The sequence below is a fragment of the Gobius niger genome, assembly GCF_951799975.1.
Source record: "Gobius niger genome assembly, chromosome: 18".
Taxonomy (NCBI): Eukaryota; Metazoa; Chordata; class Actinopteri; order Gobiiformes; family Gobiidae; genus Gobius; species Gobius niger.
The window spans coordinates 24359919-24381988 of NC_136869.1; the positions used below are offsets into that span (position 1 = coordinate 24359919).

Consider the following 22070-nt stretch of genomic DNA (forward strand, 5'->3'; position numbering starts at 1 on the left):
TCATGAACGGCTGTCAAGCACGGCCCTCTGCATGTAGCACCCATCGCTTTGGAAATGAAAAGGAGAAAATTGACCAAGTGACTTTAACGGCATGGACTTCTGATTTCTGCCTTTTGAATTCCATCGGTTTCTACTTTGGTAAGTCTTAGGCAGCATAATAACATGGTTCAAAGATCAAGGTCTTGCATAGCTGTCACAGTCACGTATCTACTCTACCCAGCACAGGCGAGGGTTTCCACTACACAAGCATCACAGTTGATACTGGGCGGTGCTCCCATAGATGTGCACGCTGTACTAAAGCGACAACAGAACGGCCTGAAAGGTTTTGTGAACCGCAAAGAGAACAATGTGGACACACTCTGCTTTTTGGTGGGGTTTATGGAATTATTTAGGGAGATACAAGATGAAAGAAGCAGCTAAAAGACGACAATAAGCTGTTAGCATATAAGCTACATGCTAATGTTTGCTAACACCAGGTAAAGTTGTGCTAACAGCTGCTTAAAGCTAATACTGGAAAAATCACCTTTATCAACAGCGCATGATGTTGTGAAATATTAAATCTGTGTGACCTGCATGTTAAAGGAATAGTTCACAGTTTTTCAATGCTTAGATATGTTCTTACCTGAGCTTAGACGAGTTGATGCGTACCTGTCTGGTCTTTGTGCCCGTGGAAGAGCGTGGTAGCTTCTGACTTCACCCCCGTTTGGAGCTATAGGAATACATAGGTAGAGGCCAAATGCTAACGACATCTTTGGTCGTTTTGCGTGACTGACGGCATGCACAAAGACCAGACAGGTACGTCTCAGTTAAGAACATATCTCAGTATGGAAAAACCGTGGCCTGTTCCTTTAACAGTGAGGACGGCCCCCTCTCCTGTGGCCAATCAGAGCTCAGTCTGTTCACGTCACATTAATCCCGGTTCAGCGCGCTTTGGCCAGAGGTCGGTCCCAAAACATGGTTTGGCCCTGGCCTCTGCAGTGGAGACGCTCGCCTCAGGGCAGAGCAGGCATTGGGCTGGGTAGGGCCACCAGTGGAAACCCCCCCCCCAAAACAGCGCTGACTACAATGAGCGGCTTCTTCTTCGCTCTCCTCTTCTCCCAAATATATTGATGGTCCCAGTATTGAAGAGCGTAAAGACACAGAAAAACTCAATCAAAACACTAGCATTTCACAGAGTCTAGTCTACAATCTGTGTGTAGAAACGCAAGATCGGGCCCTAACAAGGACTTCCTTGCTTGAAATGTCAAAAAGGTTCACTGGTTTCAATTGTTGTTTGGAGTTTTGTATCAAGAAAAATGTATGTTCCTTGCCCTAATGATTATCTCTCCCAGCTGGCACGCAAGCTACTACCCCACCCACTCAATCTCAGTGTAGTACACGCTACTCCTTATTTGAAAGTCCCGAACCACCAGAATATAGCCTAATAACTGTAACTGATGCAGTAGCACTCATTTTGACTTGTTAGGGAAGTTAAAGCCAAGATTCTGGCGGCAAGCATTTAGATCAGACAAAGACTGCGTACTGATGTTACTAATAGGATTTAGCAACCAAAAGTTTGGATTTACTTTACTTTTCTTTTAATGATCCAGTCAGAAAGCAAACACAGTCAACCTTTACATCATGAAAGATAGTAGTTGGAACTGAGAATACATCTGAATAATGATGAGAAAACCAGTGAGAACAGCTTTCTTAACCTGAGTTTAATTCTCCAGTCGTCCAGTCCTGATGGAACTTGGAGAGATGGTCTTATTAGGTGGTTCTCGGTGTGTAAAGGGGACAGTTTCTTTCTCTTCAACCCTGGAAACTGATTTGGCTTCAATTTTGTCGTCACCCACCACTAGTCCGTCACAGGAAATGCACCTTTGGGTTTTTGTCTTGCTCAAAAATCTCAACAATCCAACCAATTTCGACAAAAGTTTACCCCGGAAAACTCGCAGTGTACTATGGGCCTGCAGTCCAACCGTGCAAAATAAAACCCCAATTTTACTTGTTCTTTTTGGAGTTCCAAGCTTGAGTGATGCTACCTACAGCAAGCTGACAAGCTACACGCGAAAGAAATGTCTTCTCACCCCGTCGACTTTTCATTCCGCTCTGTTCCATTTTAGGAAACCATTCGTGTTCACAAGAATGACCAAAGCCACGTGAAGCAGCTCGTACTTGTTATCCTTCCCTCTTGCGCTAACATGCGTGTAGCTCGGAGCTCCTGGAACTCATTACCCATGGACTTTCATCCTTACATTTACGGAAAGGCCAGTCTCGTTACAGTGGCGCGCAAACGTCTGTTGACCTGTACGCTATCCCACCAAGCCACGAAAGGCGTTAGTTTGGATTCTTTCTTTTTCTTTTTTGGTAGAATCTCTGAGTTGAGCTGTTGCTAAGATCATTGAGGAGAAGGCTGTTGTCTTGGCTGAAAGAATCCAGTGTGTTTTTTCCCCCCCCCCATCCTTTTGGACATGTAAGAAAGCCGGAACCGCTCACGATTCACTGGGCAGTAATTGGAATGTCACTCCACAATGCATGCAGATATGAATACAACATACGCACAAACACACACGGGCGCTCGGTTCAGCCCGCGTCCAAATTGAATCTCAGGGAAATGAAAGCGTGCGTCAGTAATTGATTTTACCGGCTCGTGGCAAATGGCTCTCGACAGCTCATTTACTTTTACAAGATTCAACATGACCATTATGTTCTGGTAAAGAGCTTAATAAGTGAACTACTCCAAACTGCTCAGGCTACTCCTCACGCGACAGCGGAGAGGTCCTCACTGGAAGCGCACCTCATCGGGTATGGAACATTAATAGATTGTCATCATTAATCTGCCGACGTGGTTATGCTGTACAATCATCAAGGCGTCATGCATTCCCCGTGTTGTTGGCCACTTGTGTGACTCGGTTTCTCTTCTCTCACTTTGAGATGTGTTGCTTGAAGAGCCACTGTCAGTCGGCTTAACTAGCACAGTCACTGACTGCCCAAGTCTGACTTACAGCCAAGTATAAGAAGGCCTATTTGCTGGAACTAGCCTGATAAACCACACCCACCTCTTTCTGCGCGAAAGAAGGTGGGTGTGGCCACACACGGTAAACAAGTTGCTGATTGGCGGCTAAGGCAGAACCAATCACGACCGTCACAGAGAAATGACAAGGTTACGTCACTCGCTGCACCACTATGTTGTTAGTTCAATTAACATTAACATTAGCCGAAACTAATCATGGATGAAATAGTCGAGGATTTTGCCTCTGAGTGAGTTCATATTCAGTTCATATTTTTTCAATTGGACTACAGCTGTCGTTACGTCCGCTAATTGCTATTTGTTTTTTTTGCTCCAATTGCTCCGTGACCAGATTAATTCCCTGCGTGGAATGGACAGGGAAGAGTCTGGCAGAGCCAGGCAATGCTGGAAATGTACAGGGCTCTGAATATGCAGGTGGCGGCATCACGGGAAAAGATTGTGTGCACAGTTTCGAACTTACGGCCCTTGTATCTAAAGTAGTATGAGTATCCTTATGCCCCATAAAGAATAACAATAATGCACTGGTGTTATACACATAGGCTGTATATATAATGGACAGCTTCTGCTCACTCCTCCATGTTTACCACAATGACCACGCACAAGGGGGAAATCAGGGCTGATTTACAGACTCCCCAGCTCTGACGAAGCATGTTCCTAAAAAGAGCATAAGGGCGAGATCTTCACTGTAGACTCGGCCCTTGTGTGACGTGTAGCTCGCGCAGCTCCAATGCTAACAGTCTGACCCTCATTAAGTACGAGATTTCTAAAATTCTTTAAAAAAAAACAGCCTGGTTTCTTTAATTGTGACTAACCCAGCGTTGTCACAGGAGGAAAATCTAGCCTTGTCTAGTGTAAAAAATAGAAACCAGGCGTTAAAGTTGTTTTTAACGTGTCTTAAGTCCAATGCTTTTCAATGGGAGACTAGCGGCGATATGGAGGTACTACAGCAATGGCAGCCCCTAGTGTCGTGGGCATAAATCAGAGCAGCTGCTCTGTTAGACTGCTTGCTGTGTTATTCCTGTAGCCATTAGCATTTAGCATTTAGCCATCAAACCCAGTGACCACATTTAGGTTACTATGTCAAAGCCTGGTTAGAAATCCTTCACGAATGACTGAACAGACCTTCAGAGATCTGATTTTTCTAAAAGTATTAGCCTCTGAGCTAGATCATAATCAGTTAAGTTTTTACTTTTTTTTAGAGTCGGAACCACAGGGACAGTCACTTCCAGAGGCGGGTAGTACTCTTTTTAAAGTAACTACTCATGAGTGTAGTTTAAGCATTCAGTACTTTTACTTCCACTGGAGTTTTCTCTTACTTCTCTTACCTAAGTGAAAAAGATAGTAACTTGTGAGTAAAATTTAAAGTTACTCAACATTCATATTATAATTTTTATTTCTCATAATTTACTGTACATCACAACTGAAACATAAATCAGACGTCTACATACAGTTACTCAGTGCTAAGCAACATTTTCTACTTCTACTTTTATGCTTTTACTTTTACTTTTATTTGTGTCACTACTATTTATTTGTACTATTAATTGTAAATAATTTAAAGTAACATTACTCTTACTTGAGTAAATATTTTGGCGACTCCACCCACCCCTGCTCCATTCAAACAGGGGAGCTGTTTATCACACATTTAAAGGGGCTAGATGCAAGTTGGCCATTATATACTCACTACTGCCACCTCAGGTCATACGTGTAACTGCACCTTCTATATTAACCTCTTACCACCCGCCTAAACCGAATGCATGCTGCCCCTTTGGCTATAGGCCTGTGTAACACCTCATTTGAAAGCTAAGACCCACAAAGATATTTTTCCTCGCGTTGTTGCTGTGTCGTGTCACCTTTTCATGTTTTTTTTTTGTTGAGTTTTTGTCACATTTCTGTTGAGATTTTGTCACTTTTTGGTTGCGTTTTTCTCACATTTTTTTTTTTTTTTAACTTTTAGTCACTTGTGGGTTGACTTTTTGTCACATCTTTCCTGAATTTTTGTCACATTTTTGTTGAATTTTTGTCATTTTTTGTTGAATTTTTGTCACATTTTTGTTGTTTTGTTGAAGGCAACACGAGGGTTAAGAGCTTAAGATAATTTAACAAAAGTAGAAGTTAAAAAACGAGTCAACCAAATCATCACTGAAATAACTGAAGAAAAGATATTCGTAACACACAGGAACACTCGGAAAATTAGAATGTCAAAAGTTCAATTATTTCTGTAATTCAACTTGAAAGGTGAAACTAATATATGATATAGACTCATTACATGCAAAGTGACATATGTCAAGCCTTGGTTTCTTATAATTAATGATTACATGAATGAGACATAAAATAATAATTTTTAATTAGGGTTTAGACATGTCTCACTTTGCATTTAATGAGTCTATCATATATTAGTTTCACAGTTTTAAGTTGAATAACAGAAATGAATGTACTTTTTAACCACATTCTAATTTTCCGAGAGTTTCACCTGTAACATAAGTAATAAACGAAAACACATGTAGGGGGGAAAAAAAGCACGTTTCATACGGTTGTCAAAATAATATCGCATACAAAAGGCCTGCGTCACAATAAGTGCATAATATAGTCAAAAAAGTTCTCACTTCAGCCCATAGTTCAGTGGATCATCAATCATTTGCAAAACCGACTGATCACTGGTGCTCCTCGGCGGTGTTTATGCATGCGTTTCCAGTTCTCCTAATGGCTGACTTTGGCCGTCCTTACACTCTTGACCCTGATCTGCTCTCGAGTTCTAAACGCCGCATTGATCGCGCTGTGTGTGTGTGTGTGGCTGTGTGTGTGTGTGTGTGTGTGTGTGTGTTTGTGTCCGGGTTTCCTCCGCGTCCGTTCGGAGACATTGATCTAATTACCAGTCTTCATTAGTCAGCGCCAGAGTGCGGTGTCATGCTTAAGGAATGATGTCTCCACCGCACACGGCACAATGCGAGGCCCTGTCTGAATCTCAAACAGGATGCTGCCTTCAGGAGCCCTGGGAACAACCGACAACAAAGGGACAAAGGAGCGCTTTCTTCGACGACGCCGCGGCCCGTAGTGGCTTTCTTTGGAATTGTTCGATCGCGTAAAAAAATCTCCGCGCGAGAAAGCGACATTGTGTTTGCCCGAATGTGTTTTCAGAATCTGGATTTGGGCGTGACATGTTGGAGTGACATTTAAAACTTAATACATTTCTGTTCGAGTTTGGCAGAAAAGTGTGTTTACTGTTGAAGAGGGGAGAAAACCGTTGCATTCAGTGGAGTTTGAAATCAGAGCAAGGCCTCATGTGTTTGTTAAGTGTGACGTCGCGCGCACAATAATAAGTTCTTTCAGGGTCCAAACTGTTGAGAGTTCCACAGACACACACAGCAAAAAAACACAACTTTATCAGAAGCTCCTGCTGAAATAACAACAAAAAAAAGCCCCAAACTGTTTTACACCGAATTACGATAATATAGCTAAGAATTATAACCTCTTAACCCCAGCTGAACTGAGCGCATTTTCTCCAGTTTGGCTTTACCCAAATCTTAAAGGGACTATACGGAGTTTAAAAATGTTAAAAAGTATTTTCCTCCCCCTACATGTTCCAGCCATGTCCTAATGTGTAGAATGAGCTCAGACCTGTTCACCACAACTGCCTCTGAAATCCTGCACTGTCTCTCAGAAAGGTGTTAATTCGGGTCCAAAGTGCCGTCATGCACGAGCTTAATATAGAAGCTGCAGTTACACAAAAGACCTGAGGTGGCAGTAGTGAGTATAAAATGGCCAACTTGCATCTAGCTCCTTTAAAGGAAGGTCACGGCTGCCCCTGCAGTGAAAACAAACGCACCCCGTGCGTCTGAACAGATGTCATGTCTGCACCTGTTCTTTTTTCTTACCTAATGATAATGTCACGGAGAAAAGAGGTGCAGGACTTTATTCAACCTTCCTAAAGAAGAGGCCACTCGCCAGAAGTTGGAATTTCTCTCCGGAATTCAGTGACTCTCAGCCAAAATAGTGTTTTTCTGTGACTGTCTCTTGGTGGAGGTTTAGTGAACCTTCGCTAGAACCAAAGTGGATAAACTTTTATAACCAACACAAGTCCCATACACACCCAATAGAGCGGCCAGGACAGAGCCGTGAGTTAGCGTGTGTGTTAGCGTGCTAGCTTGTGTGCTATCCATTTATGAAGCTGTGTTGAAGATGTCAACTCCTGATAACTGCATTGTGAAGTAACTTCACTTATTGCTGTGATATTTATATTTCTACTGTTGCATGGATAGAGAGGGGGCGGAGTTAACTGAATCGAAGCGTCTTCCGGGTTTGAAAAATACCTCCAGAAAACACTTATATTTATCACAAAAATGAGTTCTCCATAGTTGTAGAGGTACAATATATCATATAATAATAATAATCTAAAATAGCATGATAAAGCAGTACTAATTAACTTGTTATATAATTATAAATTATAAATCCTTTCCGTAGTCCCTGTGGGGGGAAATACAAGTATTAATGAGATGATTGGGGGGTCTCTCATCTCCCCCTGGCCTGAAAACCGCAATTGCAACTTGACTGCCACCGGACCAGAGGCCCCAATACACACTAATGGAATCATTAAGAAGAAGCTAACAGGCTAAAGGGCAAAGCTAGCTGCGGGCTAGCGCCACTTAAACAGTATTTACAGCCAAGTTTGAGTGAAAAAAATTATCTCCATTGTGTAATTGGATGATCAATATCCCTTTGTCTTTTCTGTCAGCGTAGTATTTACTCTCACGGACAATTAATAAGTTAAAAAAAACGACACCTGCAGTTGCTCTTATGGCCTCTAGGGGCAAGAGTTCCTTACTACGTATTGCTCTAAAGCTCCTTTCAAAAAAGCGTCAGGATGAAAAAAACAACAAAAGTCACAAGAGAGCGACAAAAACATGCCAGAAAAGCAACAATAATATAGCGTCAAAATGACTAAAAAGCAACAAAAACGTGACAAAAAATTGTCAAAAAAGTGACAAAAATTTGACAAAAATGTAGCGCTAATGCAACAAAAATGTTAAGATCCGTTTTTTTAGGCCTCGGCTTTCAAATGAGGCATTACAATGTTGCTCTCCTGTCCAGAAGCTTTTAGATTTGGGTACTTCCGGGGTAGGCAAGGTAAAAGAAATCAATAAATCAGCCTAAAAATGTTGCGACTTCACATCTCAAAGTTGTAGTTTTTTTGTCTGTTCTTTTTCCGTTTTTCCAGAGTTGTATAAGTGAATGTCTGTTCACTGATCCTATTTTTATACAAAATACTTCAACCCAGAGTCATGACACAATTGACTATTTTGGAGGATCTCTATTTTTCCCCCCACAATGCCCTCACAGTGTCCCGCTTTGCCTTTGGCCATAGAGATAAAGAGCTTGTTGTCGAGCAAAACCAGAGCTTTACAAACGTAATTAATCCAACATTTAACATCCCAAATATGTAACTCAACAGATATTTTTACAGCTTCTTTTGTATTTTCATATTTGACAGACAGAACAGCGTTTATAGTCTGCCTGCAAACTCTCACAACAAACGCAAACCACATGATGCTGCCCTCTGTTGGTGAGCGCAGCCTGTGAGTCTGCACCCTGAGGGAACAATCCAAACACATGTGGAATAACTGGCAAGTGTTGTTTGTGATTTGTTTTAGGCACGTTCAAACATACTAAAACATTATTGCACATTCACATGCACGAATCTCATACTCACATACAAATCTGGGAATGTGCACGCAAATTAATGCACACTGTACACACACATTTACTACATTCAAACAAATCGGATCAAGGACAGAGAATTCCTATGTGCACGCAAATTTAGACTTAAAGGGGGGGTATTATGCAAAATCTTTTCAAGCTTTACATCATGTTATTATGTCAATCCCTCATTAAAAACATGCCTGAAGTGTTGCCTTGGCACATTCACGTATTTTTGAGTAATCTGTAAAAACTCAGATGGCGGCCATTTTAGGGATAGGTTTGCCTGAGTCCTCCTAGGAACGCCCCCACCTCCTGGAAACGCCTCCGAGCTTTCGTCACCAGCCGAGTAACCAACCACTGCTCCTCAGCAGAACCCCCTCCCCACTGATGCCACAGACAGCGTGTGGAGGGGGCGTGTCGGAAAGGGTCAGAGGTTCTTAAAGAGACAGAGGCCTATTTCAAGACATTCACTACAGCCATTTTGAGAGAGCAATTTTATACAAGGCAGTTATTCTAATTTACTGCAGTTACAGACCAACAGAAGGTTTGTTCATCATTGTAGTGTGACATAGACTGGTGCTATGTGATTGAAAATAGCATAAAACCCCCGCTTTAAGTAAGTAAGTAATCTTTATTTATATAGCACTTTTCACAGGCAGAGGTCACACAGTGCTTTACTGTGGACAACAACAAATGCAAACAATAAAAACAGTACTTTCATAGAGGAAGCTTTATTGGCTCTGGAAAGCCTGTTTAAACAGATGAGTCTTAAGTTGCCTTTTAAAAGTCTCCGCAGAATCAAAGAATTCATTATGTGTATCTAGACTTGGATCATGTAGCTTTTCACGTAACTGTATTTAAACGTGGAACAGCTTGGTAGCTTCTAACGTCACCCCAGTTTGGAGCTATACCTATGCTAGGAGAGGCTAAATGCTAACAACATTTGCGTGACTGAGCGCACCCACAAAGACCAGACAGGTACGCATCAACTCGTCTAAGCTCAGGTAAGAACATATGTCAGTATGTAAAAACGGTGGCCTGTTCCTTTAAACACAAAACTGATCAGTATATATCTTATTCTGCAGGCACAAATCTTAAAATACACACACGCAAATCTTTTTTACATTTGAACTACGCTCATGCACACATAAAATACACTGCCTGAACAAAGGAAAAGTTGACACAAAGAAACAAAAAGGTACCACTTATGCCATCAGGGAAGAAGTATCCCATTGATGGAATAACCTGGTCATTCAGGATGTTCAGGTTATCATCTGAACACATTCTTTGGGCTCATAGTGTGTCTGAATCTAGACCTGGCCAACTGCAGCAACTGCAGATCAGAACAGTTAGTTAACCTCTTAACACCCACCTGAACCGAGCACATGCTCCTGTTCAGCTTTACCCAAATCTAAAAGCTTACAGCCTAATAGGTGTCTCCCAGTCACGTGACTAGAAATGCAAGCGCGCGACATTTCGAAGGGAAGCAAAAAGGGCGAATGCAACGGAAAACAATCGCGATTCCACACAATTATGCATCTGTTACAACTCACTTACAAGGAAATGTGGCACTTCCATATGCAAACAAACTGTCATTGTTGGATATTACCGACCCAGACACGCTTCAGCCGAGTTATTTACTGACGGGAAGTTCTAGGTCAACATACCTTCACTCGAGTTTGGCAATATTTACATAGTACAGAGTTTCTTGATAGACTTTCCGTCTTCATACACAGGAAAATCATTAAAAGCATAAAAAGCCTCTCAGCATACAGATATTTTGAGTCTGGATGGGCATCGAATACATCTGTATGGCGACCAAAAAGAAACGATATTCTCATTGTCAGGAGTAAGCTACTTGACACTTCGCTAAACCAGCAGGCTAATAATACTGTAAAACACACTGAATTGGACACCCGGCTTGTTGTATAGATAGCTAATTTTTCACAGATTAACGAAGAGTAAATCTCACATTGACAGTAAATCCTTCTATGCTACAGCAGTTTTCAATAGGCTAATCATTTGATGAGATATCCCATTGAAAAGTACAATGGGACCCCATTAAAGGAGTAAAGGCGTGAGAAATTCTGACACCACCAATGTGCATCCAACTGCGCAACAAGTTTCAGGCACTTCAGCGGCTTTGAAATGTAGATTTTAAATGAAACGTTGGTGTGAGTTTATCTGGAGTTCATTAACATGTGTCCCGTCAAGATGGAGTCACTTAGTTGGCGTGACGTCATGCGGAAGGCACCTATAGGCCCATGTAACGCGTCTCTTTTTCGTTGCTTTGTCATCACTTTTTCTCTTTGCTTTTGTGTTGCTCTTTTTTCACTTTGTTTTTTGTGTTTTTGATGCTTTTTTAATTGTGTTTTTGTTGCCTTTCCGGTATGTCTTTGTTGCTTTTTTGGCTCTTTTTCCCATCACTTCATAGTTGTGCTTTTTGTCGCTTGTTTATCATCTTATTGATGCTTTTCCTGCACAATTTGTCTTCTCTTTTGTCCCTTTTTTGTTGCATTTTCATCCCCCTTTTCGTCAGTCTTTTTAGCCCTTTTTAGATTCGGGTGAACTCGAGAATGTGGGGGTTAAGAGTTAAGACCATCTACAATTTTTTATTTTTTTTTGTCTTCATGGAAATAACAGCTTTATACTTCTCCACATTGAACATTCCACTCTGCATTGCCGCTGTATCACCTGTATTCTACTTTATTGTAGTTTAAGTTTCCTATAATTACTGTTTTACCGGTGTGCACATCCATCTCCAATCCGCACGTTCCGTTTACCCTCCATATAAATGAGATTCTTCTTCCTCTCTCTTCAGACGTGTATTTATAGCTTCTGGATAATTAATGGCTTTCTTTTTAAACCCTTTACTTCCCCGCCGATCTATTTCTTCACACTTTACGCGTTAATTAGACTGTTACCTTTTTTTTGATTCCGCAGACATGATTGCGCATACCAACCGCCGGAGACAATCCCGCTCCTGCCTGGATCATGAGTTACTGCGGCGCTGAAGGAAGAATCTGAAGAAACCGTCCGTCAGCCAATCATGAGTGGCGAGGACCGGTGGTGGGATCTGAGGAAGGTTCTGAAGGTATAACGCAGATGTTTGTTTATTAAAAGGCTGTAAAAAACTCCAGTCCAGAAGCTTATAGATTTTGGGTAATTCTGAACTGGAGAAAATGCGCTCGGTTAAGGCGTAGCCGACGTGGAATGCTTTCCGATTGTCCTGATTCTTCACAAAGATGCGTATTTAAGCGAGCTTCCGACTTTTGAGGGAGCTGAACAGTATAAGCCTACACCATGCTAATAATAAAGTCAACTCATTGTCTTATATCTTCAATGAAGGTTCCTAAACCATCTTCTATACTCTGTTGTTGAAAAAAAAAGGCTTCGTCAGTGCTCTAAGGTTCCAGCTCTGCCCGCAGCCCAGATAAAAACCACAGGGAGGAGTTCAGCCTGGTTAATATGAATTGACTCTGATATGAGCCAGTGTTAATTTCGTCGACTAAAATATTTAGTCTTAATTTTAGTCAAAGTGATATTTTTGACGACTAAAATTGGACTAAAACTAAATTAAAAGTTTTTCATGAGACTAAAACTATGACTAAAATGTCCAGATATTTTTTGTTGATTAAAATAAGACTAAATAAAAATGAAAGGGAGAGACTAAAATCATCCAAACTTCTATTGACCGTCTGAAAGAGCCTCAGATCATGTAAATCCTCTGCCAAAGGATCAGCTCTGAGCTTTATTCATGTGGAGCAGCTCCATTAAGCAGAGGAACCAGATTAAATATGATTATAATGAATATTGTAAATGCAAAGTCGACTAAATTTGTCTTAAATCTCTCGACTAAAATCACATTACATTTTAGTCAAAAGACTAAGACTAAAACTAAATTAAAATATGTTGTCAAAATTAACACTGATATGAGTATAAATTGTTGTGAAAACAGAAACGGGACCTTTAACACTAAAAATTGTGTTAACAAATATTAATAGCAGCAAATGTATATACTTAAAGGAACAGGCCACCGTTTTTACATACTGAGATATGTTCTTGCCTGAGCTTAGACGAGTTGATACGTACCTGTCTGGTCTTTGTGAGTGCCCTCAGTCACGCAAAACAACCAAAAATGTTGTTAGCATTTGGCTTCTCCCAATGTATTCCTATGGCTCCAAACGGGGGAGAAGCGAGCACGCTCTTCCACGGGAACGCACAAAGACCAGACAGGCACACATCAACTCGTCGAAACTCAGGTAAGAACATATCTCAGTGTGGAAACACAGTGGCCTGTTCCTTTAAAAAGGACACAGACGTTTCCTCCAATAATTTCTTTACCCCCGACGTGATGTTTGTAACGTGACGCTGTGACATCGACAATCTGGAGCTATTTAAGTCATGGGGAAATAGTGAAGCAGAAAGAACAAGCGCCCCCTGAGGATTCACTCGGAAGTCACTCACGTGCAAACCAAATGTGTCATATCGCTTTTAATGTGTCGGCTTTTCTTTATTTTCACTGTTTACATGAACAGCATGGAAACGACTGTATGAATGAACACATGGGATTATGTAGGAAATACTTCAAAATGTCCGCCCTTCCTTCTTGGCATTTTCTCCATGAGCTTCATAAGGTCCTCGTTCCTGAAATGGAAGCAAAAGCGTACAAAAAAAGTCAGAGTTTCAAACATAAATCCATTGTTCAGTCATATGTGAAGACCTTCAGTGGGATCGACAATGGAAGTATGTTTTCTGTGTCTCCCATAAGTCAAAGTGCTGTTAGCATTTACCCAATTATTACCCGATTAAATCAAACAGACTAAAACAGATGAAACAACAGTGTATTTAAACTCACATTTTAACATTTGTTTATTCTTAATTCAGTTTTAATTTTGACCTTGGAGAGTCAGTGCTAGAGAATACCTGAAATCCTAAACAAACAGTACATTGAAATCTCCAAACGTGTCCACAAAAGGTTGTATTTAATGGTAACATACAATCAAATGAATATCAAAGCTCTTCCCCCCCCCCCCCCCCCAGGCCTATCTGGCGGCGGCCGTGTGGTTGTCGCTGATCCCCGGGGGGCTGCTGGGCGAGGCCGGGTGCTGCGCGGGGGTTCTGGACAAGCAGCATTTGACCCGGGGGCCCGCTCATGTGCACAAGCGCCTCAAGAGGGGCTGGATCTGGAAGCAGCTGTTCGTCCCGGAGGAAGACCCCACTCCGCAAGTCATTGGCCAGGTACGGAAAAAAAAAAAAACACCGGGCGACCTTCCACGTCCTTCACGCCGCATCAGGCTTTTTCCGAAATGCACAGGGCCTCTGCTCGACCGAGAGGAATATCGACTCCCAAAAGTAATGTATCAATGTGACGGTACAAGAGAATACAGATGGTGTGAATGTAAATGCTCCGGGGGGGGAAACGCGGGCGTGTCAACAATATTATTTTTACCCCCACGTGGCGATACAGTACGGCAGAATGGCAGCGGGAATGGCAGAGGGAAGCAGTGTTGCAGAGGATTAGGAAGTATTTTCGCTTCACGACACATATCATCTTTTTAGTTTTTAGATTCCTATTTCAATAACCGGCAGCAATCTTGAGATGTGAAATGTCTAAGGGGTGGACGAGACAAAAAAGGTCAGAAACCCCTGCACCAAAGTGAGCAGATCAATACCAAATGTCTACTTTTTGTGTATCGATACAGGGCCAAAGGTTTCAATACTCTTGGTGTAAAACAGGAGGCACAGCAGCAATTATACACACAAACAGGCCATTTACCGAACTGCCCTGTGTCCAAACACCCACAGCAGAGGAGGATTCATATCTGGAGACAAGAGCTGCAAGTTTATTTAATTATTTATTTATTACAGGGACAGCGCATATTAGTCAACATTTCTGTAAATATGACAGAATTAGCCACAAGAGTATTTTTCATATATAGTCCCAGGTAATGTTCTCGATTTTATTAATTTAACCAGTTAAAGTATCATCATTTATGACTAAGATCATACAGTTTCGTCACAATCCGATACGTATCACGATACTCAGGGGCCGATCCGATACATATTATGATACTCAGGGGCTGATCCGATACATATTATGATACTCAGGGGCTGATCCGATACATATTATGATACTCAGGGGCTGATCCGATACATATTATGATACTCAGGAACCGATCCGATACTTATCACAGTTCTCAAGAGCCGATCTGATACGTATTATGATACTCAGGGGCTGATCCGATACGTATCACGATAATCAAGAGCTGATCCGATACTTATCATGATACTCAGAGGCCAATCCGATACTTATCATGATACTCAAAGGCCAATCCGATACATATTATGATACTCAGGATCCGATCCGATACATATTATGATACTCAGGAACCGATCTGGTACATATCATGATAGATACAGACGGCACCTCGTCATAGAAGGGGGCGTGGCTTCGCCGAGGGGGAAAATAGAATCTTTAGAGAAACACAATTTTTCACTCTTTTTAGCCATTTTCTGGTGGAATATCAACTTATTTATCACACACAAATAAAGTCAAGTGTAAATCGGGCCCATATGGATATTTTCTCACAGCAGATTGTTCAGTAGAAGTGAAAAAACGACAGTTGTAGCAAGCGCTAGCCAACCGTTAGCATTAGCCCGATGCTAACATGTAGCATCAAGTTAGCATTCTCCGTTATTTATGTATTTATGGGCTGTTGAACCACTTTGCTCCTCTCCATGTCTTTGTATCTTTATTTAGTAGAAACTATCTTCATATTTCAGCATTTGTTACAGTGGTTTTTGAATAATTAGAGAAAATATACATTTTTTCAAAATTGTTTTCCCCCTTAACTATTTTCAAAAATGACCATGTATGGGCGATTCCAGAGATGCCGTCTGTATCTATACTCAGGGGCTGATCCGATACATATCACGATAGTCAGGAGCCGATCTGATACTTATCATGCTACTCAGAGGCCGATCCGATTCCTTAAAATGCGTAAAAGGAAAACATCTGTCTAAAATGTCTAAACCAAACTCCATTTGACATTTATTGAAGTGTTAAGATTGAAAAGTGCATTTACACAAAATGTAACAAAGTGCTGTGTAACTGTTACCGGAAAAGTAAAGGATATGATAAAAATGCCTCCAAACACAAATATTGTGATACTTGATGAAGTATCGATTCTTGGTATTGCAGCAAAACGTACAATACAATATTTTGTCCCAGCCCTATTGATTATTATATTGATTGCAATACATTCACTGATATGAACATGATATTAATATTGACTAAAATTGGTATCAGCATCGTATCGATTTTTAAAACAAAAAGTGTCATCGTCCATCACTACACTAAGTTGGGAAAATATACAAAGTGGCCTTATCAAACCACGATTGAAAAATAGTTCACTTTTTACACAGTGATGACATTGTATCTTGAGAAAATATAACGAACAAACGTTTTATCTATTAACCTAACTCGAAAATGGTGATTAAAGCCCAAAGCTCCTCGACTGAAATGAGGTCCCAGCACGTCCCTGCGTTAAAGTTTATCTAAACACTGAACAGAGCGCCACTGTCACAGTGTGAGAACCAGTCTGTGAGACTGTCATTAGCACTTCTCCTCATGGAACAGAGGCAGAGTTAACACTTGAAATGATTTCCTTGAGAGCCGAATGGTTGACAGGCAAACATAGAAGGCAACAGCAGGAGGTAGTAACGGGGAGGATAAACAGTCCGTCTGATCGTCATCAAAGTACAATCAAAATAACAAACATTTTAAACTTCCTTGCAGCTCAAATCCGACTACGACAGAGGCAACTTCACCATCAAGTACATCCTATCGGGAGAGGGCGCCGGGGAGGCGTTCGCCATCGACGAGTTCACGGGCGAGATCCGCACGCTCCGGAAACTGGACCGAGAGGAGAAGGCCTTCTACATCCTCCAAGCCGAGGCCATCAACAGACTGTCGGAGGAGCCGGTGGAGCCCCAGTCCGAGTTCATCATCAAAGTCCAAGACATCAACGACAACGTCCCGCAGTTCCAGAACGAGCCATACGTGTCCAGTATCCCAGAGATGAGTCCCGTGGGTAAGCCATGTCCAGGGAAGGTTTCAAAGCCACCTTTACCCAACCTTTAGTATATTTCCTCAAGTATATGTTCCAGACACACACATTAGCATAGGTTACACAACAAAAGTATCATGAATGGCATATTAACCTCTTATCCCCCGCCTATAGGCCAGTTCAATGCCTCATTTGAAAGCTTAGCCTTACAAAACTCATCACAGTTTTATAAAAAGTTGATATCTGCAGTTACCCTAATCTCCATCTTTCAGACAAATATAGGAAACCCAACCCTGCGCAGACCTAAATTAAAGCGGTGTAATTCCTCGTCGCACCAGCTCACACTTTCATTTTTCAGCCAAACTTCCCGCCGACATCATAAATTATTGATCTTTTCGACATTGATTCTGGATTTCCAACTTAATTTGTCATTTATATTCAGTAATAAAACGTCTCGCTGTATATTTTTCCCTGACTTTTATGCCTTACAGGAAATTATGTTTCTGATTTAAGCCGTTGGATATAGACCACAGTTTTAGTAAAGGAAAGAGGAAAAAAAAGGCCGTATTTATGACTTTTAATGATCGGAGCGAAAACAAAAGGGGGACGGCCACAGTGAGGAGGTGAGAAGAACGGAATACTGGATACTTTTCTGAAACCATGATGGACTTTAACACCACAATGTATATGTGATCTGACGCGATATGCCGTTGCCAGTGGAATAAATCATATTGCATCGCACAGTAGGCTCTGTGTTTGGAGAGGGGGGGGGGTGACGACGGTCGTGGGAGTGGATTGGCAACCGCACTTCCGCCAGTCTACCCCAGGGCAGCCGTGGTGTACACGCTGTCTCGCCGCTTCCGAAAATATTCTGAATTCAGAGTAACTTGAGGATATAAAGAAAAAAAAGTCTGTTTTTGCTTCTCAGTGGATTCAGAAGTTTCCTCTTGAGTTAGCGAAGGACGGCGTTTGTTTGTTAACTGTCCATGTTGTCTCTTCGCGTTGTTCCTGTTTGCGGCTAGACGCGAAAGTGCATTGTATTCTAAAAACAAAGGGGAGGTTTTTGCAGAAAGATGTGAAAAACACAAAAAGCTGCTCCGATGCTTTAACCTTGATTTTCTTCCGTTCCGGTCGTTTGTTTTGATTCATTCTTTGTTCTCCTGATTTGTTGATTGTGTTGTTGATATTTCTCTTCAGTAAGGGGTCATGTAAAACTCACGTACTGTCAAAGCTTTGGAAACACTTTTTGTATTATATAATATTTTTCAAAATGGCCACCCTTTATTCTTGGCATTTTCTGTCTGTGAAGTGACTATAAATTGTGAAGCCCATTGAGAAAATGTCAAAAGTGTGCGAAGCAGTATTTTGAAGAATCTATTTCAACAAAACATAACTCCATCTGTGTTCATTCATAAATGATCGCCTCCAGTGGGAATCTACAGTGTAAGTAAGTGAGTGCCGTATTTGTCATTGCACAATTGTCTGTTTCGTTGAAGTTGCGTTCAGGTGTCGGGTCAGTCCTGGGCTGCTGCGGGCCGACGTGAGCAGCATGTTTGTGGAGGTTGGGGAAACTCCTCTGAAACGGTGCAGCACCTCCTGGGTTTGTCTGTTTCACTGCACTGGTCAGCTCCTCCTCCTTCCTCTTCCTCCTGCGCAGCTCCCTCCGCTCCACAACAGTCTTTCACCATCTTCTCCTTTGTCCCTTTTTTGTTTCCTCGTGTCCACTGTGCTGCAGGTGTGGGGGCTCTTAAAGGAACAGGCCGCCGTTTTCCATACTGTGATATGTTCTTACCTGGTCTCTAGGAATATGTCGGGGGAAGCCAAATGCTAACAACATCTTCTTTGTGCGTGACTGAGGGCACGCACAAGACAGACAGGTACGCATTAACTCGTCAAAGCTCAGGTAAGAACATATCTCAGTATGTAAAAATGATGGCCTGTTCCTTCAACTGTTTCAGAAGTAAACATGTGTAGGTCTCAAATGTCTTTAGCTCATAAGCTAGCTGTTTGTTTACTTTACAGTTTCCTTCATGGCCTGTCCGGACTCCAAAAAAAAAATAAAAAATCCTCTGAACCTCACAAAAACAAAACAATGTGGAACAGAAACTACAAAAGCAGTTTGCAAAAAAACGCAGCTGTACCGAGAGAGAGGGAAGTTGCTGCTTGTTTACGCGCCGCCATCTTGAAATGAAGGAAAAATCAATACATAAAGAAGTGTTTCCAAACTCTTGACTGGTGCTGTATTTAAATGAGAGAAATTCCTTTTTAAGGCGCCTGCTTTTTGTTTAGCTTCTTTATTCAAGCCAATCTTGCTACGATTTCTTGGCCTTTTATTGGTTTAATCATTCAGGCATCGTGTCAGGCAGGTTGCTTGGGCAAATAAACAAACCATTGCAGCCTTATTTGAACGTCCATTGCACAGGGGTTTCTGTTTGTTGGCTCTTCAGTCGTGTAAGGAGAAGGCGTAGTAACAAAGTTAAGATTATATCTAGATCTTAATTGTAGATGTACCCGAGTACCACTTGAAGGAGCCCCATTCAACATTTGCTTTAAAGTGCATAATGACAAAACCTTTGCAAAAACATAGTTAACACAATTATATTTAAGATTGTGCGATTGGACCCAGCTTTCTTTTGTCTGATCCTCTTTTGTGATGTTTATAGTTTCACTTTCTTATTGGAGACTAACAGGAAGTGACATTATAATAATGCATCGGTTTTATATAGCGCTTTTCTGGACACTCAAAGACGCTTTACATTGCACTATTCATGGTGGTAAGCTACTATTGTAGCCACAGCTGCCCTGGGGTAGACTGACGGAAGCGAGGCAACCAGTCTGCGCCATCGGCCCCTCCGACCACCACCAACCACTCACTCACTCACGCACTACATTCGCCAGGCTTCCTGGTGTTACTAAACGGTCTCCCATCCAAGTACCGACCAGGCCCTTCCCTGCTTAGCTTCCAAGGTCTGACGGGATTGGGCAGAGCAAAGGCGGTATGACCACATTATAGAGGCAAACCATATGTCAATGGGAAATGAGCCAAACAGTTATGGAACTTTACCTCTGTCTATGTCACTTACTGTCAGTAGCTGGAAAATTCAATAAAAAAAAAAACCTTTCTGTCCAACATTTATTCATGAAATTTCACTGAAATCAATTATAATTTTTACCTTCAGATGTTCTCCATCTTAATAAGGCATATTTTCGAAAGCAGTAAAACCTGTCATATGCACTATAAAGCAGTACTAAGTAATGTGTTTACCTTAATAAATCCTTTCCGTAGTCCCTGTGGGGGTAATGCAAGTGTTTATGGGATGATTGGAGGGTCTTTCATCTCCCCCTGGTGTCTCTGGACAGAAAACCATGTTTGCAACTTCACTGCCACCGATCCGGAGCAAGCAATACACACTAATGGTATCACGAAGAAGAAGCTAACAGGCTAACGGGCAAAGCTAACTGCGGGCTAACGTCACTTTAAACAGTATTTACCGCCAAGTTTGAGTGAAAAAAAAAATTCCATTGTATAATTGGATGCACAATATCCCTCTCTCCCTTCGCCTTTCCTGTCATCGTCGTATTTGCTCTCCGACAATTAATAAGTTAAAAAAACGTAACTTGATACTACACCTGCAGTTGCGCTTATGGCCTCTAGGGGGAAGAGTTACTTAGTACTGCTTTAAACCGTACAGCCATGTGCTGGCGCCCTGCAAGAATCAAAGCCACGCCGGGTCACCCCCAAATGCAAAGAGCATGGGCACTGGACACGCCTGGGGGGCTTTACACAACAACGGACACAGTCGAACGGAGTCTCGGCTCACAGGACCGAGGTGAGCCGGGGACAGGGTCAGCACACAGTCGGCGAGCGTTGATCACAGAGGCGGTGAGGTTAGAGGAGTCTGTCACGCTCACCTGAACAGAAGAAAAGCACATAAACCTCCCCACCGAGGCAGACAGACACACCCCCGCGGGACGGTGGCATAATCACCGCACGTCCCGCTGGAGCTAACAATCACATTCGCATGCGGCGCCACGTCAGACCGACGGGTTACAGGCATATTCAGATCGAATCAGCAGCTCTTTGCGTGGGGTGAAGAGAATTAGACTCCTGTGTCTCCCTTTGCTGCTCGTAAAAAAAACACGGTTTGCAATCAGATAAAGCATATGAAGGCCAATCTCTTCAGGGCCACAACCCCCCCAAAATTGCCAGGCTAACAGTCCAGGATCCCCTCTGTGAAAACTAATCATTAATATAGATAATATCAAGCAAAAAAACAAACACTTCATATACAGAGTCACTGTAGACATCATTGTTTTCCATTTTAATATCTCGAATTGAGCCGCCCTGTTCCATTTTGCCTCATACTGTTAAAGAAACAAATGCAGATTATTGGTGTCATTTTTCCCATCAACTACAGAGTGCAAACCTGAATCCTCAAGAATCTACACTGAGTTCCAAATTATTTTGCAAATGAAATTTTTCTAAGATTTTCTAAATTATCAACTCGGCATAATTCAAGTCTTTAACTGTTAGAGGATCATTTGCGTGTGACTGAAAAAAAAACGGCCACTTTATTTATTTTTTCAAGAATAAATAAAGTAAAAATCTGCTGTTCCTAATTATTATGCAACTCATTGTTTCTATACATGTTAAAGCTTGTAATTGAAAATGGTCATTTGTTGAATTTGTAGCGTTAGGAGGTCATATTTACTGAAATCAAAAGCTATTTCAATCAAAAACATCTAAACAGGTCCAGTTATATTTTAACAAAGGAGCCCTTGTGTGATAGCAGCTTCAAAATTCTTAAATCCATTAAACGTGTGACTTTTTGTACGGTTTCTGCTTGGATTTCTTTGCAGGATGTCAGAATAGCCTCCCAGAGCTGCTGTTTGGAGGAAAACGGCCTCCCACCCTCATAGAAGTTTTGCTTGAGGCTCCAAAGGTTCTCAATAGGGTTGAGGTCAGGGGTGGATGGGGTCCACATCATGAGTTTCTCTCCTTTTATGCCCACATATTTTTCAGAGGTCATTTTCACACCCTCAGGGAGCATAAAGAGGCCGACCAGCTCTCTCCCCATGATTCCAGGCCAAAGCATGACTCCGCCCCCTCCTTACTGACGTCACAGCCTTGTTGGGACATTGTGGTCATTCACCAACCATCCACTTCTCCATCCATCTGACCATCCAGCGTTACACGGCCTCATCAGTGAACAAGACTGTTTGAAAATGAGTCTTCATGTATTTCTGAGCCACTGCAGCCGTTTCTGTACGTGAGCTTTAAATAAATTTAG

At 41.8% G+C, this 22070-nt stretch overlaps 1 protein-coding gene across 1 annotated transcript in view; it reads left to right on the forward strand.

The window, feature by feature from the left end:
- Positions 1-22070, forward strand: part of cdh19 (cadherin 19, type 2) — an 88221-nt gene that overhangs the window by 16777 nt on the left and 49374 nt on the right. Inside the window, exons 2-4 of the mRNA XM_079575999.1 lie at positions 11651-11801; positions 13751-13948; positions 16509-16803. Of these exons, the coding sequence (XP_079432125.1) occupies positions 11757-11801; positions 13751-13948; positions 16509-16803 (538 nt within the window). The 5' untranslated portion in view covers positions 11651-11756. The remainder of the gene's footprint in view (positions 1-11650; positions 11802-13750; positions 13949-16508; positions 16804-22070) is intronic.